The sequence below is a fragment of the Mus musculus genome, chromosome 14 (genome assembly GCF_000001635.26).
Source record: "Mus musculus strain C57BL/6J chromosome 14, GRCm38.p6 C57BL/6J".
NCBI lineage: Eukaryota > Metazoa > Chordata > Mammalia > Rodentia > Muridae > Mus > Mus musculus.
This window is the reverse complement of record NC_000080.6, coordinates 70,032,647-70,049,944: the sequence shown is the minus strand read 5'-3', so window position 1 is coordinate 70,049,944 and position 17,298 is coordinate 70,032,647. Positions and strand designations below refer to the sequence as shown.

General features: G+C 51.3%; 1 protein-coding gene and 1 long non-coding RNA gene across 5 annotated transcripts in view; one reads left to right on the top strand and one right to left on the bottom strand.

The window, feature by feature from the left end:
- Pebp4 (phosphatidylethanolamine binding protein 4) overlaps positions 1–17,298 on the bottom strand; it is a 219,512-nt gene that overhangs the window by 9,974 nt on the left and 192,240 nt on the right. The window contains exons 5-6 of the mRNA NM_028560.4: positions 4,023–4,068; positions 1,473–1,586 (exon numbers count right to left, since the gene is read on the bottom strand). Coding sequence (NP_082836.2) covers positions 1,473–1,586; positions 4,023–4,068 — 160 coding nt within the window. The remainder of the gene's footprint in view (positions 1–1,472; positions 1,587–4,022; positions 4,069–17,298) is intronic.
- The window catches only part of Gm33524, a 64,407-nt gene that overhangs the window by 13,671 nt on the left and 33,438 nt on the right, over positions 1–17,298 (top strand). For 3 of the 4 annotated variants that reach the window (XR_383556.4, XR_383554.4, XR_874783.2), the window contains exon 3: positions 10,945–11,098. This is a non-coding gene — a long non-coding RNA (predicted gene, 33524). Of the gene's footprint in view, positions 1–10,930; positions 11,099–17,298 lie in introns of all 4 variants that reach the window. The other variant, XR_874784.3, reaches the window with a different exon arrangement.

Here is a 17,298-nt window from a genome sequence, read left to right as displayed (position 1 = left end):
TGCTTCATGGCTGTGAGGCTGTGGCCATAGATCAGGAACCCTGTCTCAGGAGAAAGGCACTGTCTTGGGCATATGTTGCCCCCTTCCTCTCTTGCCCTGGTTGCTGTTCTTCCTGGCATCCCCCAATGCTCTCTTTCACTTCTATCCTGTCATAAGAAAGCTAGCTTCTTAGCATGAGCCCATTCAGAGCACTTCCCTCCTGAAGGCACTGATGTTAGGATCTAGGTCTGAGCTAGAGTGCTGAGCTACAAGGATCTCGTAGGATGGCTAGGAACTACATAGAAGGCTTCAGTTCCCAGTACCCGGCAGCTACCGAGCCTGGGCAGCTTCCTGTCATTTTGGTACCCAGGAAGCTAGGGAAACAGAAGACTGGTTTTGATCTAGTCGAGGTGCATCCTTTTTCCCTTTCTTCACACTTGATATCCAGATTTAAAAGTGTGTCCTTGGCAGAGCTATTTAGACAGATTTGTACGTTGGCAAGTTGCTGAAGGCACCTGGGAGGGATCATGGGTGGAAATGTGGCACTGTCTTAGCTCCAGGGGCTGAGTCTTTTGTGACTGATGTATCCCTACCCCCACCCTCACCTTCACTTGGCGCACATCTAAAGGACACCGCGGGCATGCCAGTCCTTTTCTGGGCTTCAGCTCCTTACCTCTGGAGCCTCAGGCACAGGGGATGTGACAATACCTGTGCTGGCTTCCCAATGGGTGGAAGTTAGTTGGGGGTCACTGGGGGAGAGGAAATGGCTGCTCCTATCTGTCTTGCCACTCACCTTTGCACAGCCTGGGGCGTGTGTGTTTATGCACCCTTACATTGACACCTGTGACTTCTGCGGGACCTTCCCTTTCCAAACCTGGGAGGTGACAGAGTGCATGGGGATTCAAAGAGAAATCTAAGGCTCATCCAGTGAGCTGGGAGTCAGTCTCATCTGGCACCCCAGCCCTGCTGGAATGATGACTGAGGCCAAACAGGCTAGGTTAGCCATGGGAAGGCTGTGGAAAATGTGTCCTCTCCAGTGTCTGAGGAGGAGTGCTCAGAGAAGCTGGGGGAGGGGCGTGGCTGGGGACATCTTTTGCCCCATCACTGAGATGGCAAGGCCGACCGAGCAATTAACCACCAATGAAGACAGACCAGCAGGGTGGCATTCCAGGGTACTCTTGCCCAGATTGGCCTCAATTAAAGGGCACAATTACTTGCTGAGGTGTTGTAGGGTAGTTGCCTGTACATGCCATGCAAAGTTTTGGGGGGTGCTCCTTGGCTGATGTGTTTACTTCTGGGAGACCACATCTGAAGCCAAAATCTCCTTTAGAACACTCATCCCAGCCACTCACAAGAAATTCTGCCCTCTGGCCCCAGCCTCCAAAGGCTCATGGATGGGAGTCAAAGTTCTGATTTTTCCGGCTAAGACACACAACTTTGGTCCTGCCCCACAATCTCCCCTAGCTTCAGTGAAAAGGTCTGGAAGGTCTCACCTAAGTCTGCCTTTTCTTCCACTGAGAGAGAAATGTCTCTGTCTCCCTGAAGGTAGACAAAGAACTGGTAGCGGTGTAGACCAGTTTCTGGCGGTGGGGTAGGCGGCGAGTAGTCTGTAGGAGAAAGGACAAGAGACATGGATGGGTTCACCACCATGCTTGCAGCATCTCCTGGCAGCTCTTAAAAATAGCACCTTTGTTTTTCCATCCCTGGTGACCTTCCTAGGGTCATTCAAATGAAGTCACACCCACTGCGCCCCTCCCTCCCCCGTTGGGACGTGGTGGGATCTCACTTTATTTTGGTGTTTCATTTAAGGTGTATGTTAGGGATGAGTAGGGGTGTTGTTATTGGGAGTGGGGCTCCAGGTTGGCATAAAGGGTTGAGGCTCCCAGGCTCTTCTGGACCGGTAGATGGGTGTTGGTGGTGTCCTGTTTTGGTTTTAGTCTATCCAGATGAATTTTTTTGCCTCGAGAGAAAACCCATCTTTCCCTATGAGTGCGTTTGGCAGACGGTTTTTATTATTATTTTTCTCAGCATTTCCTTATGAAGTCGATCCCTAAAGAGGCCAGTTTCTTGGCTGGTTTGGGAGGATCTGGAAGTGGTTACCAGGGTGGGTGGGACTGGGTTCAAAAGGTTTGATGGAAGGCACTTGTAGAAGCTGGGAATCTCAGGGCACGGAGGAGAAGGCTCCCTCCCTCTCCCTCTCTCTCTTGGAGGCTGGCTGCTTTGGAGGGTAAGGTCACAGGGTTAAGACAGCCATCCTCCTTGCCCCGTGCCTATGCCGAGACTAGGGACTTGGTTGGCCTGGCCTAGGTCTTCTAGGATGGAACTCCTTCCAGTGTTGCTTTGCCTCTTCCCACAGTTCTCTCTCCACTTCCCTTCTCAAGGAGGATATGCAAGCTGGAGCCAAGAGTCTTCTTGGGTTGTGGGGGTGTGGTGGGGTGGGGAGTAAGGGAAGGTGGTCAGGGGAGGGAAGGGATGCTTGCAAGAAGGATGAGAGTGGGTGGGAATGCTGGCTGATCATGGCTCTCCTTCTCTTTTCCTCTCTTAACCATGAAACAGAAGAAGGAATGACCGTTTGGCACTGTTGGAAGTGTTTCTCATAGAGTGCTTCCAGCCACTGGGCCACCAGCATACTGAGAGCCAGGGGATTTCCTGACGGTTCATCTTTCCCATCACAGATCAGATAGTGTGTGTGTGTGTGTGTGTGTGTGTGTGTGTGTATGTGTGTGTGTGTATGTGTGTACTGAGGGAAAGGAAAAGAGTGTGCCAAGAGCCATGTGCATTTTTGTGTGGCTCAGAGTCTACAATGAAGTAGGTGACAGCATGCCAATGTTCTGGGGTTATTTTGGAGCTTCTGAATTTAGGTAAATTGGGGATTCTCTCAAACATTTCTAGGGCTAAGAAAGACTTCTGAGCATGGGGTGTAAAGAGACTGTCCCTTCTTATAAATGGGTGTGTGGAAGGCAGATGAATCTGGTGGCTTCTGGCCAGGCTGGTGGGCTCGGGATATATTTCTCATGGCCAAAGACAGGTGGCCAGAATTCTCCATGGACAAAACTGAAATTAGAATTAAGGATTTAATCTCAGGGGACATGGGGAGTTTACCCATCTGACTAGGGGTTTCCTGAAGACCCCCCACACACACACACAATTCAAAACCTCCAGAAATGGAGACTTGGGAGTGGGGATTGAGTACCCCACATGTTGGCTAGGTATACAATGGACAATTTCCTTCCACCCAGGTTTGGTTTTTTTTGTTTTTTGTTTTTTGTTTTTTGTTTTTGTTTTTGTTTTTTGTTTTCTGTTTTTTTTTTGAGAAAACTGAAATTGAAAAATAAAACTGGGCCTATAGGAAATGGAGCTGGGATGGGCCTGCCAGATGCCAGCCTTGCTGCTCCCCAGATTGTGGGGGACCATTTGTATTCAGCCTTTTGTCTGTGGACAACTCACCACCTGATCCCCCAGGGCACACCCTGGGGGTGAGACCTCAGAGGGAAGGGGACTGGGGTGTAGGGGTCTGGGGGATTTGGTCATGAGCGCCCTACTAGCCAGCTAGACCCTTGGCTGGCCTCTTCCTTTCTCGGTTACATGATAAGCCGAATCCCTCTTTCCACCCCTAATCCCCACTTCAGCTTCTCTAGAACTAGAGGGGGGGGGTTGGGGGTGGCAGGAGATGTGGCTCAGTTGGTAGACCACTTGCCTAGCATGCTTGAAGTCCTGAGTTCCATCACCTGCTTGGCATGAACCAAGCATGATGGTGTATGCCTGTAATTCCAGAACCTAGAAGACAGAGGCAGGAGGAGGAGCATTCTCACACTAGGTCAAATTTGAGGCCAGCTTGGAATACCTGAGACCCTGAGTTTAGAAAAAAAAAAAAAAAAAAAAAAAAAAAAAAGACCTGGTAGTTGTGATTTGATGACATCAGAACTTACAGGGGACCTCCATAGCTGGCATTTGCACACTGTGAATCAGTGTTACGGTCACTCTTTCTTATATCTGTCATTAATGTCCTGTCTAGAGAAGGGGTGCTGGAGGAACCCACTCACCTGATAGTACATTGCCACGGATACTCCCACTTTTCATGTCAGCACCCTAAAAGGAGAGACAGGAAAGGCTGTGGATTACTTCCTGGGCAGTGGTGGTAAAGGCTGACTCTTGCTTCAGCAACCCCCTTGGGTCCTTAGCGGCTGACCTTTCTTTGGGAGCAGGATGGAAGAGGGGGATGACTGGAAGAGGGAGAGAACTTTGGAGATGAAAAACAGTGCTTCAGGGAGCGCCCCCTCCCCCCCGGGGGGGGGGAGAGGAGATGGATTCGGGGTGTCAAGGGGGTGGGAGGTGTCCTGGAGGCAAAGAACAGATACCTGATCTGAGGGATCCTGAATGGAACCTTCCCCAAGGGCTGCCTTAGGACGGACCTCTGCACCTGAGATTGGGTGCAGCATGCACCTGTGGGGCGGGCACTTGGCCGGGCCACTTAACTCAGTTTTGTAGGAGGGAGAAATATGCTCCCTCTGGACCTTTTAAGCCTATGAGGCAAGGAAGTCAAGGGAGGCCAGAGGGGAGAGTGGACTGTCTTAACTAGACTCCGCCACAGCTTTGGACAGTCTTTCTAGCCTCAGTTTCTCTCCCTTTCCCCTCTGCCCTCCTTTCCTTCCACTCCATGTCTGTGGGATAATGAGTTGCTCCTGGAGGCGGGTAACTAATTATTGTTTTTGCAGGACTGGTGGATGCTTAGATGAAAGAGACTGGAGCCAGGCCCCTGGGTCTGTGCCACAGCTCGGCGCCCCAGGCCATGCCAGGGAGCCCTGCGGCCCCTAGGTGTGGGGTTTTATAGCCTTAATGATGGTGATTAGTGTGGTTCTTAATTGATTCTGCCAACACCTAACTGTGTCCTGGCCCCCTTTCCACCCAGTCTTCCTGGGGCAGTCTCTGCCTCTCGTTCCCTGAAAGTGGAGGCAGGATGGAGGAGTGGTGGGGGAGGGGAGGGTCCCATTCTAGGACCAAGACGGGATACTGATGGGGTGGCATGGGTAGGAACCTAATGTCTTCTGCTTTAAGCTATGCTTGTCCGCTGTCCACTGTTGGTTTCCTTGTCCATGCCCCTTCCTTATGCTCAACTATAAGGGTCTAGGTCATCTTTAGTTGGGAGAAGGGGCAGCAGGCTAGAAGGACGGACTCCACCATAAGTCCACTGTTTCTGATTTTCTCCATCTTCTTCCTATCCTTCATGTGTGTATGCGCGAGCGTGTATTTCCCTCCTTCCCTCCTTCCTTCTCTCCCTTCCTCCTTCCTTTTCTCCCTTCCTCCCCCTCCCTCTCTTCCTTTCTCCCTATCCCTTCTCTACTCCTGCAGCCTCTGCTGCTCATGGGTAGCCTTGCCCTGGTACCCATGGCAGCCTGCCTGGCACTTCTCTCAGTGTAATCTCTCAGCTCCTCCACTTTGGGCTGGCATCAGACCCAGACGTGACCAGGAGCTGAGAGGCTGAGGTTGAGGTGGGAGAGGGTGAAGAAGGTAGGAGGTTTGGAGGCCTGGAGGCTTTTCTCTTCAATGCCTGGCCCTTCCAGAAGGGGAGGTTAGGACCCAACAGAAGCCTGGAAGCACTCTCCTAAAATAGCTCTTCTTGACTACCCTTAACCAAGTGGGGAGGAGGCAGAGAAGCCCAGCCCTGCAGCCTGCTCTCTTTTCTCTGGCCTCCCCCTCATTCCTCTTCAGGTCAACCCAGCCCATAGTTTGTTTAAACCAAACAATAGCAACCTAGGCTGGACATTTCTTTTCAATTCCCTATGGGCTTGGGTCCCACCCAGAGCAATAAACAGGCTTCTTTCCTCCAGAGAGGGCAGGGAGGCAGGGAGGGTGGGGGCTGAGCCTTATGGACTAGGAAGCTGCTGTTGTGGAATCAGAGCTGAGCCTGATCAGTGCAGGGTCTGACTTGAAGCCTTGCTTAGACCCTGGGAGTTATCTTCTCACTCGCTAGGGTTTCTTTGCAAAAACTGGATGCAAACCCTTGGGTTGGGCTTACAGAATCATGCCTTCTGCCCTTCCTTCCTGTCTGCCTCCCTTGTTGCCTTTCCACACCTGTGTTGCTCTGGGTGTTAAGGACATTTAGCCTAAGTTGGTCCTGCAGACAGAAGCCACTCTTGCTGGCAGGAAGGGTAGACTATGATAGTGGGGGACTCATATTCAGTGAGTGGACAGAGTGACAAACTTGGCTTGGGTGAAGATGGATAATCCCTCTTCAGGTTAGTCCTGGAGGGGCTGACATTCCTACCTTGGGATCAACACCCGTAGGGGAAGCTGTAATCCAAATGCTTAGAAAATTGGAGCCCAGACAGGCTAAACAAATAGTCTCAAGCCATTTAAGTAATGAGTGGGAGAGTGCCAGAATTGTCAGGGACTGAGGGGTCCTGGGGCTCCCAAGGCTGACTGATCGAGGCTCATACCTAGGGCTCATACCTTCTAGCTCATATTGCTGCCGTGTGCCTTTTCATGATGTCTTGGCAATCCCATTGCCTCACTGGTAAGCATTGTTTTCCAGTCAACCATTATTAGCTACACAGGCATTGGACGAGGGTGGGGCTCAATAGAATGGGGTGTTTAGCATGTGTGGGGAGTTGGACTTAATACTAACCCATACCAAATGGAACCAAACAGTATCTGGAGGCCTGGGACTACAATGGAAATGGCTCCCATCCCACCCCATCCCACCCCATCCCATCCCATCCCACCACGTCCCAGCTTTCCTAAGATACTGTGGTAGAAAAATCATATCCAGCCTGGAAAGCTGAAATGTTGGGGGATGGTCCAGACTCAGTAGGAGAGTATGAGTGGGATGCTGAGAAAGGCCCAGCTCTGGTCTAGAGGTTGGGCCAAGAAGGGACCCTGACAGGGGTGGCACAGTCACTACACTTGTGCTTTTAAAGGAGGACCTGCAAGAGGCCAAGGACCACAGAGAGCCCCCAGCATCTTTAGCCTCTTTCTGATGGCCCCAACCTGCTGGCTCCACCTGCTCTGGCAGATCCTGGGTGTTCTTGGTCTTCGAGACCCAGCAAACCCAGCCTAACCTCCTTCCCTCCTTTCCCATTTCCATTGTAGCCCCAGGCCTCCAGATACTGTTTGGTTCCATTTGGTATGGGTTATGTGAAGACAGATTGAAGTTTAAAAAGAACTTTTCTAAATGCTTAGCTATAAAAAAAATTTATAGAAATTACAAACATCATAGATGTAGGTGGATTTCTGACCCTCAGGAACAAGGGTGAGAAGCTGAGATGGGCTTTTCAGAGTGTCAGGACTAGGCTCCCTTTAGGTGAGTTTGTGTCATATACTTGGGAGGACACCCAGGAGCTCTCCTAAGTGTCAAGGACATGGTGCAGGGAAGCAACTTTTTTCCACAACCAGCATCTCCCGGGGAGGGAAATCTATTATCTGTGGGAATCCAAGGAGGGAGGAGCTGTGTCAAACTGCTCGGTAGGGCAGACCCTATGTGTGCAGGATGTAAGAGCATTGTGTGCATATGCGTGCACATGCTTATGTGAATGCAGACATGTGTATGCCACAGGTACTCATACGACTACTTGGCATAGGAATTCACACAAATTATAGTGAGGACAGACAGACCAAGGCCATGAGTGTTCTAGGCAAGCACTCTACAACTGGACAATACGAATAATCCTAATTGCAGAGAAGGGTCTGGACTCTGGGAGCGCATGGGTCTCTCTGTATTTATAGACACGAGGTCTCCTTTTGCTGGCTTCCCTCTCTGTATCCACTGTCCCCCTGTTGAGCTAGCTTAGAACTTGGAGATATTTCGGGAAAGTTGGGGCTTAACTGAGAGAGAGCCACAGGAACCGAGAAGACTCAAAACATCTTAAAATGCTGCTTCTGGATGATTTAGGTTAAAAACCATGGCGCTGGGAGTGTACGTGCGTGCGTCTGTCTGTCTGTCTGTCTGTATCTAGCTTCCAGGGCAGGGACCATTTTCTGCCGCTTCAGCTTCGGATGCCCCCTTGGGATGTCTTGCACATAGTGGGTCGGCAGGGATGTTGCTTCTCTGCCCTTTGCTACCCTAGTCAGGTCTACTTCTCATCTACACCCTCTGTTTCCTCTCCTTATGGGGACACTTGTGTGCTATCCTCTCTGAGGCCTGTCACTTTACCCTACTCAAAAAGTCTACCAGATAAAGGCTCGGGCTCTTGGTTCGTGAATGGGTGGGTGTGGAATGGGGCCTGGCTGTTGAAGGCCCCAGCCAGAGTCTTGCTGTCCTGCTGGCCTCATTCTGCTGCAATTACCTACAGGCAACTAGCCACCCACTCAGGACCCTTTCAAAGCTCCAGGTCCTCGGGCCACCTGACCTCCAGGGAGAGGGTCACTCGCATTTCCTCTAGCACTCAGGAGATGATTTAATCTCTTCACCCACCTCTTCCCATTTACAGGAGGATTCAATCACTTCTGCCTCCCTAGGATTCCCTCTGGCAGAGAGGGAAGTTTCATTTTGTTTTTTGTTTTCCATTTCAGGGAGAGTGGAGGGCATCAAGAGAGCCCCAAACTTGAAAGGGATATAAGGGAGTGTAGTAGGAGAAACAGAATACTTGGGTAGAAAAATGAAGAAAGACAAACCCTCCAAACAAATAAACAAAACAAAAACAAAAAACAAACACACAAAGACAAAAAAACAAAACAAAAAAACAAAAAACCCCAACCAACCAACCAACCAAAAACCACCAAAAACCAAACCAAACCAAACCAAACAAACAACAACAACAACAACAAAAACAGAAAAAGGGAAACTAGAAATGGAGTCCAGACTCGCTGCCACTGGCACGGAATGAGAAAGCTCCTTGCTGTTTTGCACAGCTGCCTGCAAGCTGCCAAGTGGCAAAGGAGCCAGGAAAAGGCACAACACTGGAAAGTGCTACCCAGCAATCTGTGTGTTCTGCAATTAACAAGGGCTAAGTGAGTGGAAGGCATTGACAGCTCCCAGGCTCCGAGATCCCCAGGGGCTGTGGCTGCCAGGCCACCAAATGGCAGCCTGGAGGAGACCCAGCTCTAGAGATGGTGCCTACTCGAAAGGAAAAGCCTCCCAGTCAATTAACCCCATGGCCTGCTCTTGCCCTGGGGCTTGGTCACTGGGGCAGGTGGAATGAAGCTCCTGGGAAATGGTGGGATGCAGGCACACAGATCTGAGGCCTCCTGTCAACCGAGTGCTTCTAGACCCCAGGGTGTAAGATGGCCAATTATTTTGCACACCTGTTTCCTTCAACATATGTCAAGATCAAAGACTTGTCAGGTCTTTCCCACCCCCTGCCCTCATCAACAGTAGAGACAGGATGGCGAATACTGTATTTAGATCAGACCAATGGACGGACAGCAGATCCTGGTACCTTGACACCAATTGATAGTAGGACCCCTGGGTTTTGATTCTGAGCTAGCTAGGTTTCAAATCTAGGTCTTCAGACACTATGGTAGGCTGGGTGGGGTGCAGCTGAAGGCAATGATTTACCTCTTCCAGGAAGTAGTAGCCGAGGATAAGGGGGACCATCCCCCAAAGCTTACCCACCCTTTATCACACTGGGTTAATATGCAAATTTCCCAAGGCCAAGGTCAAGGTTGTCTGCAGCTTGAGAAGTATAGGTAGCCCCAGCCCTGTTGTTCCAGGCCATGCGAGGTGTAAGTGGTGTCCTGGAAAATGGATGGATAGATGAGATGTTCTGTGCTGGACACAAGACACAGTCCCTGGTATTCCAGAGCCTGTGGTCCAGAGGAGCAGATAAATTAACAAAGAAATGCCTGCGGTGGTGGAGGCCTGAGGCAGTGCTCAGATGGTAGACCATACAAATAGTAGGGGAAGAAGAGAGCATGATCTGAGAAAGCTAAGGGGAGGAGACTAGTCTTTGGGCATTGGAGGCCGTGTGGCAGCATTTTGTCAGTGGCCAAAACAAGGAAGGACAGCTCCCGTTGGGAAATCTGCCTGCTAGTTTTCAAATCTGCAATGTTCCTCACAGGCTGTGTGCTTGAACATGTGGTCCCATGATGATGATGGTCCTTTGGGAGTTTATGGAGCTCTTGGGACATGGTACCATAGCTGGTGCCCATGGACCACCGGGGGCAAGCCTGGAAACTTCTATGTACTTCACTTCTGGTCTGCTTTCTCTTTTTCATAAGTCACGAAAATCTGAGGCCTTGTAGCCTCATTTGGAGCTTCCCTGATCGCCGTGCCTCCCCCTACCACGATGGACTATTCCCTCTGAAACCGCCAGCTAAGACAAACCCCTCCCTGAAGTTGTTTCTGTGAGAGCGATGGGAAGAGCTAGTAACAAACTACATGAGTGGTGTGGGAGCGTGGAAGGGACAGGGAAAGTGGAATTAGACAGGGCCGTGGGTTGGAGCCAGTCACCGGTGTACGCGTCTGAAAGAGGAGACTGGACACGCAAGGGAGACAGACGCCAGGTTCGGAGGGCAGGAAGGTACATCAGATTACAGAAGGCCAAAGGCATCAGCATGCTGACCCTTGAGTTCACAGGTCCTAGGCAAAGCCTTTCTGTTTTCCAGAGACTCGGCTGCCACCCCAGGAGGGTTCTCGGAGCTAGCTGGCCAAGCTGCCTCTCAGGTCATATGAGAGGGGATATGGGTTAGGCTGGGTTTTGGTTCCCAGCCTTGCCAAAGGTCAAAAGGGAAGCAGCTGGATTCCATTATCAGTGGCTTTCCTCTGAGTATGTGAGCTTGGGACCTGAGACCCCAAACACCCTCTCTTCTACAAACAGTAAACTTTTTTGTTGAAGGCTGTAAGGGGACTTAACATTTATCTTATTTTAACTGTGTGTGTGTGTGTGTGTGTGTGTGTGTGTGTGTGTGTGGTGTGCTTGGTTGGATATATGTATGTGTATGCATAGAGGCCATGGGACAGCCTCAGTGGGGCAGACTTCTCACCAGGGCTTTTGCATAAGATAATTCACTTCAGCTCCCTCTTTCCAGGAACTTCTCCCTGAAGTGCAATGAGGCGGGGAGAGCAAGCAAGCGAGCATCTGCTTGGAGGGTAAAGGCCTGCCACCCTGCTCATGGAGCCACGCTTTCTGCCCTGGCTTCTGGAAGTCACAAGACGGAGAAAATGGAGACATCCAGTTGACAGGTGACTCAGGCATCGGACATGACAAGTGCTAAAGGACCAGCCATACTGCTGCTCAATGCCATTGCCAGTTAGCTACGTGACTTTGAGGAGCCACTCAGTTTTCCAAAGGTCTCAGTGTCTGTACCTCTAGTGATGGTAATGTACAGCTGGGGTTTCTCACAGAGTTGCTGTGTAGTTGTAATTAGGAAATGGAGCCCCGAAGCCCCCACAGTGCCAGCCAAGTGTAAGGGTCATTACTGAGCTCAGCTCTCTGCTGAAGTTTCAGGAAAGGCTAGCAGAGGGAGGAGGGGCGCTCTGTGACTGCCTGTGCTCCTTCATTGTGACAGGCCCAAGAAGTGTCTGGGCCAGGTCAGGCTCACAAGCCTAATGGCTGTGCCTAGGGCTCAGAGGTTACCCAACTGTGACTGTGGCCTGTCCCGCTGGGCCTGCGCTTCCCCCAGGCTTGTGGAGCAAGCCGTAGATGATGTTTATTAATAGGCCTTGATGAGGGGCATTAGTATCTCTTAATGACACCATCTGAGCCGGGCTCTTTCCTTCTCTTACTCCTTGATCCTCGGCCCATGCCCATCCCCCATTCCACAGAGCTGCACACTGTAACATACAAGAGAACACAGAGGCGCAATCAGGCAGTCAGGTCTGGAGGAGGCTCACACCAGAGGGCCAAGGCAGGAACCACTGTCTGAGGAAGAGAGGGCTTTGTTGTGGGGGTGGGGGTGGGGGTGGGGGTGGGTGGGAGGTCCAGCTTCAGGGATCAGAGGGAAGGTCCCAGTAGGTAACAAGGCAGAAGTTGGTGGAAACTTGGCCAGAGATGGCTTAGTGACTGAAGGGAGGTAGAACAGTGACAGGACTTTTTAAAGAGTCAGTAGAAATGGGTATGGCTAGGGGACAGTAGAGGCCACAGTAAGCAGGCTTCCTTGAAGAGATCGGCTGGAGGCGGGTGGGTGGGGGTAGGGCTGAGGAGGCTATCAGGTCCCACTGGGACTGGGTCTGAGATGGCAGAGGAGAGATAGTCACAGACAAAGAGAATGGTCACAGATACACATTCGTGCACACACACACACACACACACACACACATACACACCTGCACAATATGCTCACAATAAGCTCATAATTCCCACACTCAGCATATACCTATGTCACACATATGCACTCATAGTCATAATGTGTTCTCATATTAACACACTCACACATATGCTCATATGCACTTATGTATACTCATATATCCACATTTAATATACAGACATAGTGTGCTCATACACATATGTACATGTGCTCACATATATACACATGCACACATATACCTCCATGTTCATATATGCACTCATTTTTACACACACACACACACACACACACACACACACACACACACACAAATGTTCACCCAATGGGCCCACTTACAACTTACTAACATATTTACCATACATATAACACTCATATGTTTGCATTGACTATACACATTCTCTCTCTCTCTCTCTCTCTCCCTCTCCCTCCCCCCCTCTCTCTCTCACACACACACAGACAAATAATCACACTTATCCACTGATGCTAACCTCCCACATACTCACAAATATAATATTCAGAAGCACGTACAACTAAGATGCTCATTTCATACACATTACTTAGGTGCTCACATATATACATGTTTACAGACCTGAACACAGCAAATATGATATGTTCACATGTATACTATGTTCATACACCCACATATGTTTACACATGACCATGACACATAATCTCTCATACACTTGCATCTAAATTTACATATATGCAGACACATGGACAGGAACATACGTATGTGCAAACACGAACACTCACACCTACACGCGTGCTCACATACACTAGCATGCTCATCCTCAGACCTTTGCTCACACACATCCCTCTCCCAGGCAGCCTGTCACTGATGCTACACTAATAGTTTCAGCATGGTGGAAGGGGCTGCACGGGCGTCTAGGCTACAGCCTGGGTGGTGGGAATGAGGAAAATGGCAGGGAGCGTGGACAAACAGAGAACTGACTGATACAGAGGTCCATGGGTAGGCCCAGAGCTGGCTGGTTCCTCTGGAGTCTAAGGGCTGGTAAGCCTAGGTTGGGAGGTGGAGGTGGGGTGAGAGGGAGAGATTGGGGAGGCAGCCTGCTGCGAGGTGGGCCCATGAGTCTAGTCCTCCTTGGCTGTCCTACCTGGATGCTTGCAGGAGGCTGCAGGGATACTGGCTCCTGCAGTAATTAAGAAAGGAGCACAGTTAATCCCTAAAACAAACAGGGCTTGAGAAATGGCAGCCCGACCAGATGGAGGGAGCTTCGGGACTCACTCTTCAACCCCGGCCCTTATCAGGCTTCATCTCTCACCTGTAGAACCCTGTCTTCCTGGCTGCTGACTGCACCCCATACCTGACACGCCCTCCCTGCCCTGAATTGTGTAGGGAGATGAGCTAAGGGGGAACCCATGCTCTGGGAGGAGGTAACCCTATGATCCTACCAGACCTTTTCTTCCTATTTCGTAGAAGACCCCTCAGGAGTGACTCCTGGCCAGGCTGATGTCTAGAAGGCCATGCCCCAACTTGGGAGGCTCCTGCATCAGTTGTGAGGTTGTGATTGTTTCCAGGGAGCTTGCATCTGCAGAGCTTCTGACCCCATAGTCTGCCTCCGTCCTCCCTCATTTGGCTGAGGCATTCTCCATTCCTCTCTCCAAGCCATCCGTTTCAGGCGCCAGCTAGAAACTGTCAACCATCTCTGGGCTACTGTGCCCTCCCCTTTCTCACCTAAGAGCTGAGGGGCCCCCTTGAAGCTGGGTCACACAGGCTGGGCTAGGGTACAGAGCTGGTGAGAAGCCTTACAGTCAGGAGCCATCTACTGTGGCCTTGGAGGTAGGGATGGGGGAACCAGAGCAGTAGGAACCAGACTCTTGGGTTCCTGTCTCTACTCTGTCTGCCTTCTTTGGCCCATTTGATGAGCCCATGCTCAGTGCCTATTTCCTGGTTGGCAGTAGAGGGCAAATGTGTGAAGGTAGAGGGCCAGGCGACAAAAGGATCAGAAGCAGGACATACAGGGCCAAGCACTGTGCGGCAACTCTGGTGGGGAAAGAAAGGGCAATCAGGTCTTTTGAGCCTCTTCCTATCAATGGAGCCAGGCCTGAGTCTGCCCTGTGAAGAAGGAAGGAGGGAGAGAGGGAGGGGGGAGCTCAGGGAAGAAAGATCAAGAGCTTTTTGAAGGAGATGTAGGCAAGAGTTGAAAGCTCTGGGAAAGGGACAGCCACAAGAATGTGTGACAGTAAGCAGACCCCATGAAAGTCTCAATCGTCCTCATTTCCAAAGACTGAGCAAGTGAGCAAGCGGTCTCTAGCAGCCTGCCTAGGGTGGGAGCTCTTTAGGAAAGGCAGCATCTGGGGTCCCACTCTAGGCCTCGTACATCCCAGAGCTTCTCTGAACGAGAAAGAGCCGGTCACAAGCTGACGATCAGGCTGAGTTCGCAGCCAGGCTGGGCAACTCAGTGTGACTTGTTTCCAAGAGTTTTTACAAGTGGAAAAAGTGAGGTGGGTTGCTAGGGGTGTATATGGCTCAGTGATAGAAGGCCTGCCTGGCATGGGCAAGGCCTTAGGCTCAATTTCCAGTGTGGTCAAAAGGAACAGACAGTCCCCCCATCCCTCAACAACCTGAGTTGAGTCTCGTAATGCATGTCAACCTGGATACTACCTGCCACAGAGTCCTGATTCCCTGAGCGTCCCTGGACCCAGAAGGGGTGGGGGTGGCTGATTCTGCAGCAGACATCTGGGGGCAGCAATGGGAACCCTCTATGTTCTGGTCCTGGATGGGTTCCACTTTTGGGGTTCTGGCCCCTTGAAGGCCTTTCCTTGATAGGCTCTGGCTGGCCTTCAGGTCTTAAGGTGCCTGGCTTTCAAGTAAGGCTGTTTAAACAGGGTGGGACAACCAGTAGAGGGTCAGTCACCTCACTTAGAAACACAGGGCTTTGAGTCTTTAAAGCCTTGAGGGTGAGGTGGTCACCCCATTTGGTAGGTACATGAAGATATTGGTGGGCTTCTGATTCCCCCCCCCCATAATTCTTCCCCAGATAGTACTCTCCAACTCTATATGACAGATGTGGGGTGTTTCTGGTCTCCTAGTGGGTAGGAACCTCAGAGACCAATGTGGAAAGGAAGTCATGGGAAAGTGGGGACCAGAGGAGCTATAGGTGCAGGGGTTCAAGGCAGGCGCTTGGCCCTGAGGACCATGATCCTCTCTGGGGCTCTGGGGGTACAATAGGAGGACTGTTGTCCCCTTCCTTGTTCAGTTCACACTCCTCCCAGATGTCCAAGGTGCCATCCCTGACCAGATACCACAGTACCTTCCCATTCCTTGGCTGTGCTGGGACCTGTGTGGTGGGCCTTCAAGTCTCTGCCTGCCTGTGACAAACCAGATGTTTGTTAGGCCCAGGGGATTATGAATGGGGCCCACCAGGGCCCAGTCAGGGGCTGGGGCCATGCAGTCTCCCGTCAGGCCCCGGGCTTGCTCTCACTCCATTGTGTCATCTCTTAACAGTGCCCAGAGGGCAAATGCCAACCTCAGGAGCTTGGCAATTACAATGAGAAAAACAACCCAGGCTAAGGTAGTAGACTCCTCCCTGACCTCACAGTTGCTCTGGAATGGTTGGGGACTGACATGACCTCAGGGAGAGGGGCGCTCCTGTGAGAACCTAGGGGGACACTTCTTAAGGGCCACTCAGTGTCAGTGGTCCCCGGGAAGGGACCCTGGCTGCTTCCTGGCAGGCAGAAGAGTGTGTGTGTGTGTCAGGGGGGTAGAGCAGGGTGGCTTGTGGGGTTTGGCAACCAGCCCCTGTGTGGGGCATCCTCAGTCTCCATGTGTTGAAATGAGTCTTTGCACAACTTCGAGGAGGGCCTGGCCTTTCCAGGTGACGGTGCCGAGGGCCATAAGGAGATGGGAGGAAAGGGGACCAGGTGACAGCAGAGAACTCCAAAAAGGGGTCAAGGGACATCTGCTGACTCCTTAACCTACCTCCTGCCAATCAAAGCCCATTGTCATTAGTCCAGGGCTTGCCCCACCTCTGCAGAGCAGCCTGAGAGTTTGGCTACCTAGGCCACAGAAAAGCGAGACAAAACCAAAAACCCCTCCTCAGTGACTGTCCCAGTGTCTGGGGCTGCTGTGCACAAAGGCAGAGGGGTCTTTAATGAATGCAAACGACAACTGATTAATCTGCAGGCTCTTCTCTGTGGGCTGTGGCCACACTCCATCCAGCCTGAGTGGCTCACATCAGCATGTGTGGGGATGCTGGCGGGGTGTGTGTGTGGGAGAGGTCTTCAATTTACTGTTCCTGGCTTTCCATCTCCTTAGTCCCTTAGGACTGAGGTGCTATGGAATGTAGGCGGGTCTTCACTTTCAGACTTTCATATCAGATGTTCCTTTACAGTGGTATGGGTTCTGGTGCAAAGTTTCTGGGTTCCAATGCAAAGGGAAGGCAACTCCCCACTGGACAGGACTTATAGAAAGAGGTCAAGTTTAGCAGGTGAGCAGGGCACCTTCTAAGTTGGCTAAGCAGCTTGCTTTCGGCCACCTGCTAGCTAAGGCCTTGAAAAGGCAGTCAGGCCACTAAGACCTTTCTTGTGACAAAAGGCAGGAAGAGGAATTGGGGCTAGGACAGTGTCCTCTTTCTGGCTAGGCCCACATGCCCTGTCCTGACTCCTAGCTCCTGACGACCCAACTCTAACATACTGCCAGTGGTCTGGATACAGTGTCCGGTTTGAAATAGCTCATAGTGTAATAGGGACTTGAGGATACTACAGAGATGTAACTGTGACCAGAGCTAAGAAGGGGACATACAGAGGACATGGTGGGGATAAGGAAGCTTCCCGGGGGGGGGGGGAGCCATGTAGGTCAGTTGGTGGTCCCTGGTACATAAGGTGGACAGGGTTGTGCACTGGGTTGGTAATGGTCTCTTGTGCCAGACAGCAGCTGTCGCTCCTCAGCTCTCATCGGGACCCTCCCCCCCCCCCGCCCCCACAAGAGGCCACAGGTCCTTCTGATGCTCCTTGGCCGGACATCTCCCTCGGAGGGAGAAGCGGTATTCCCTTTGGGGGAGAAACCCCTTCAGTTTCTACCGCCATAAAGAATGGGCCAGAGCTCTCACTGCGCTTCTAATGACGGGGTTGGGGTGTAATGAATATTTCTGTTCTCATAAAACAGGCTAATGA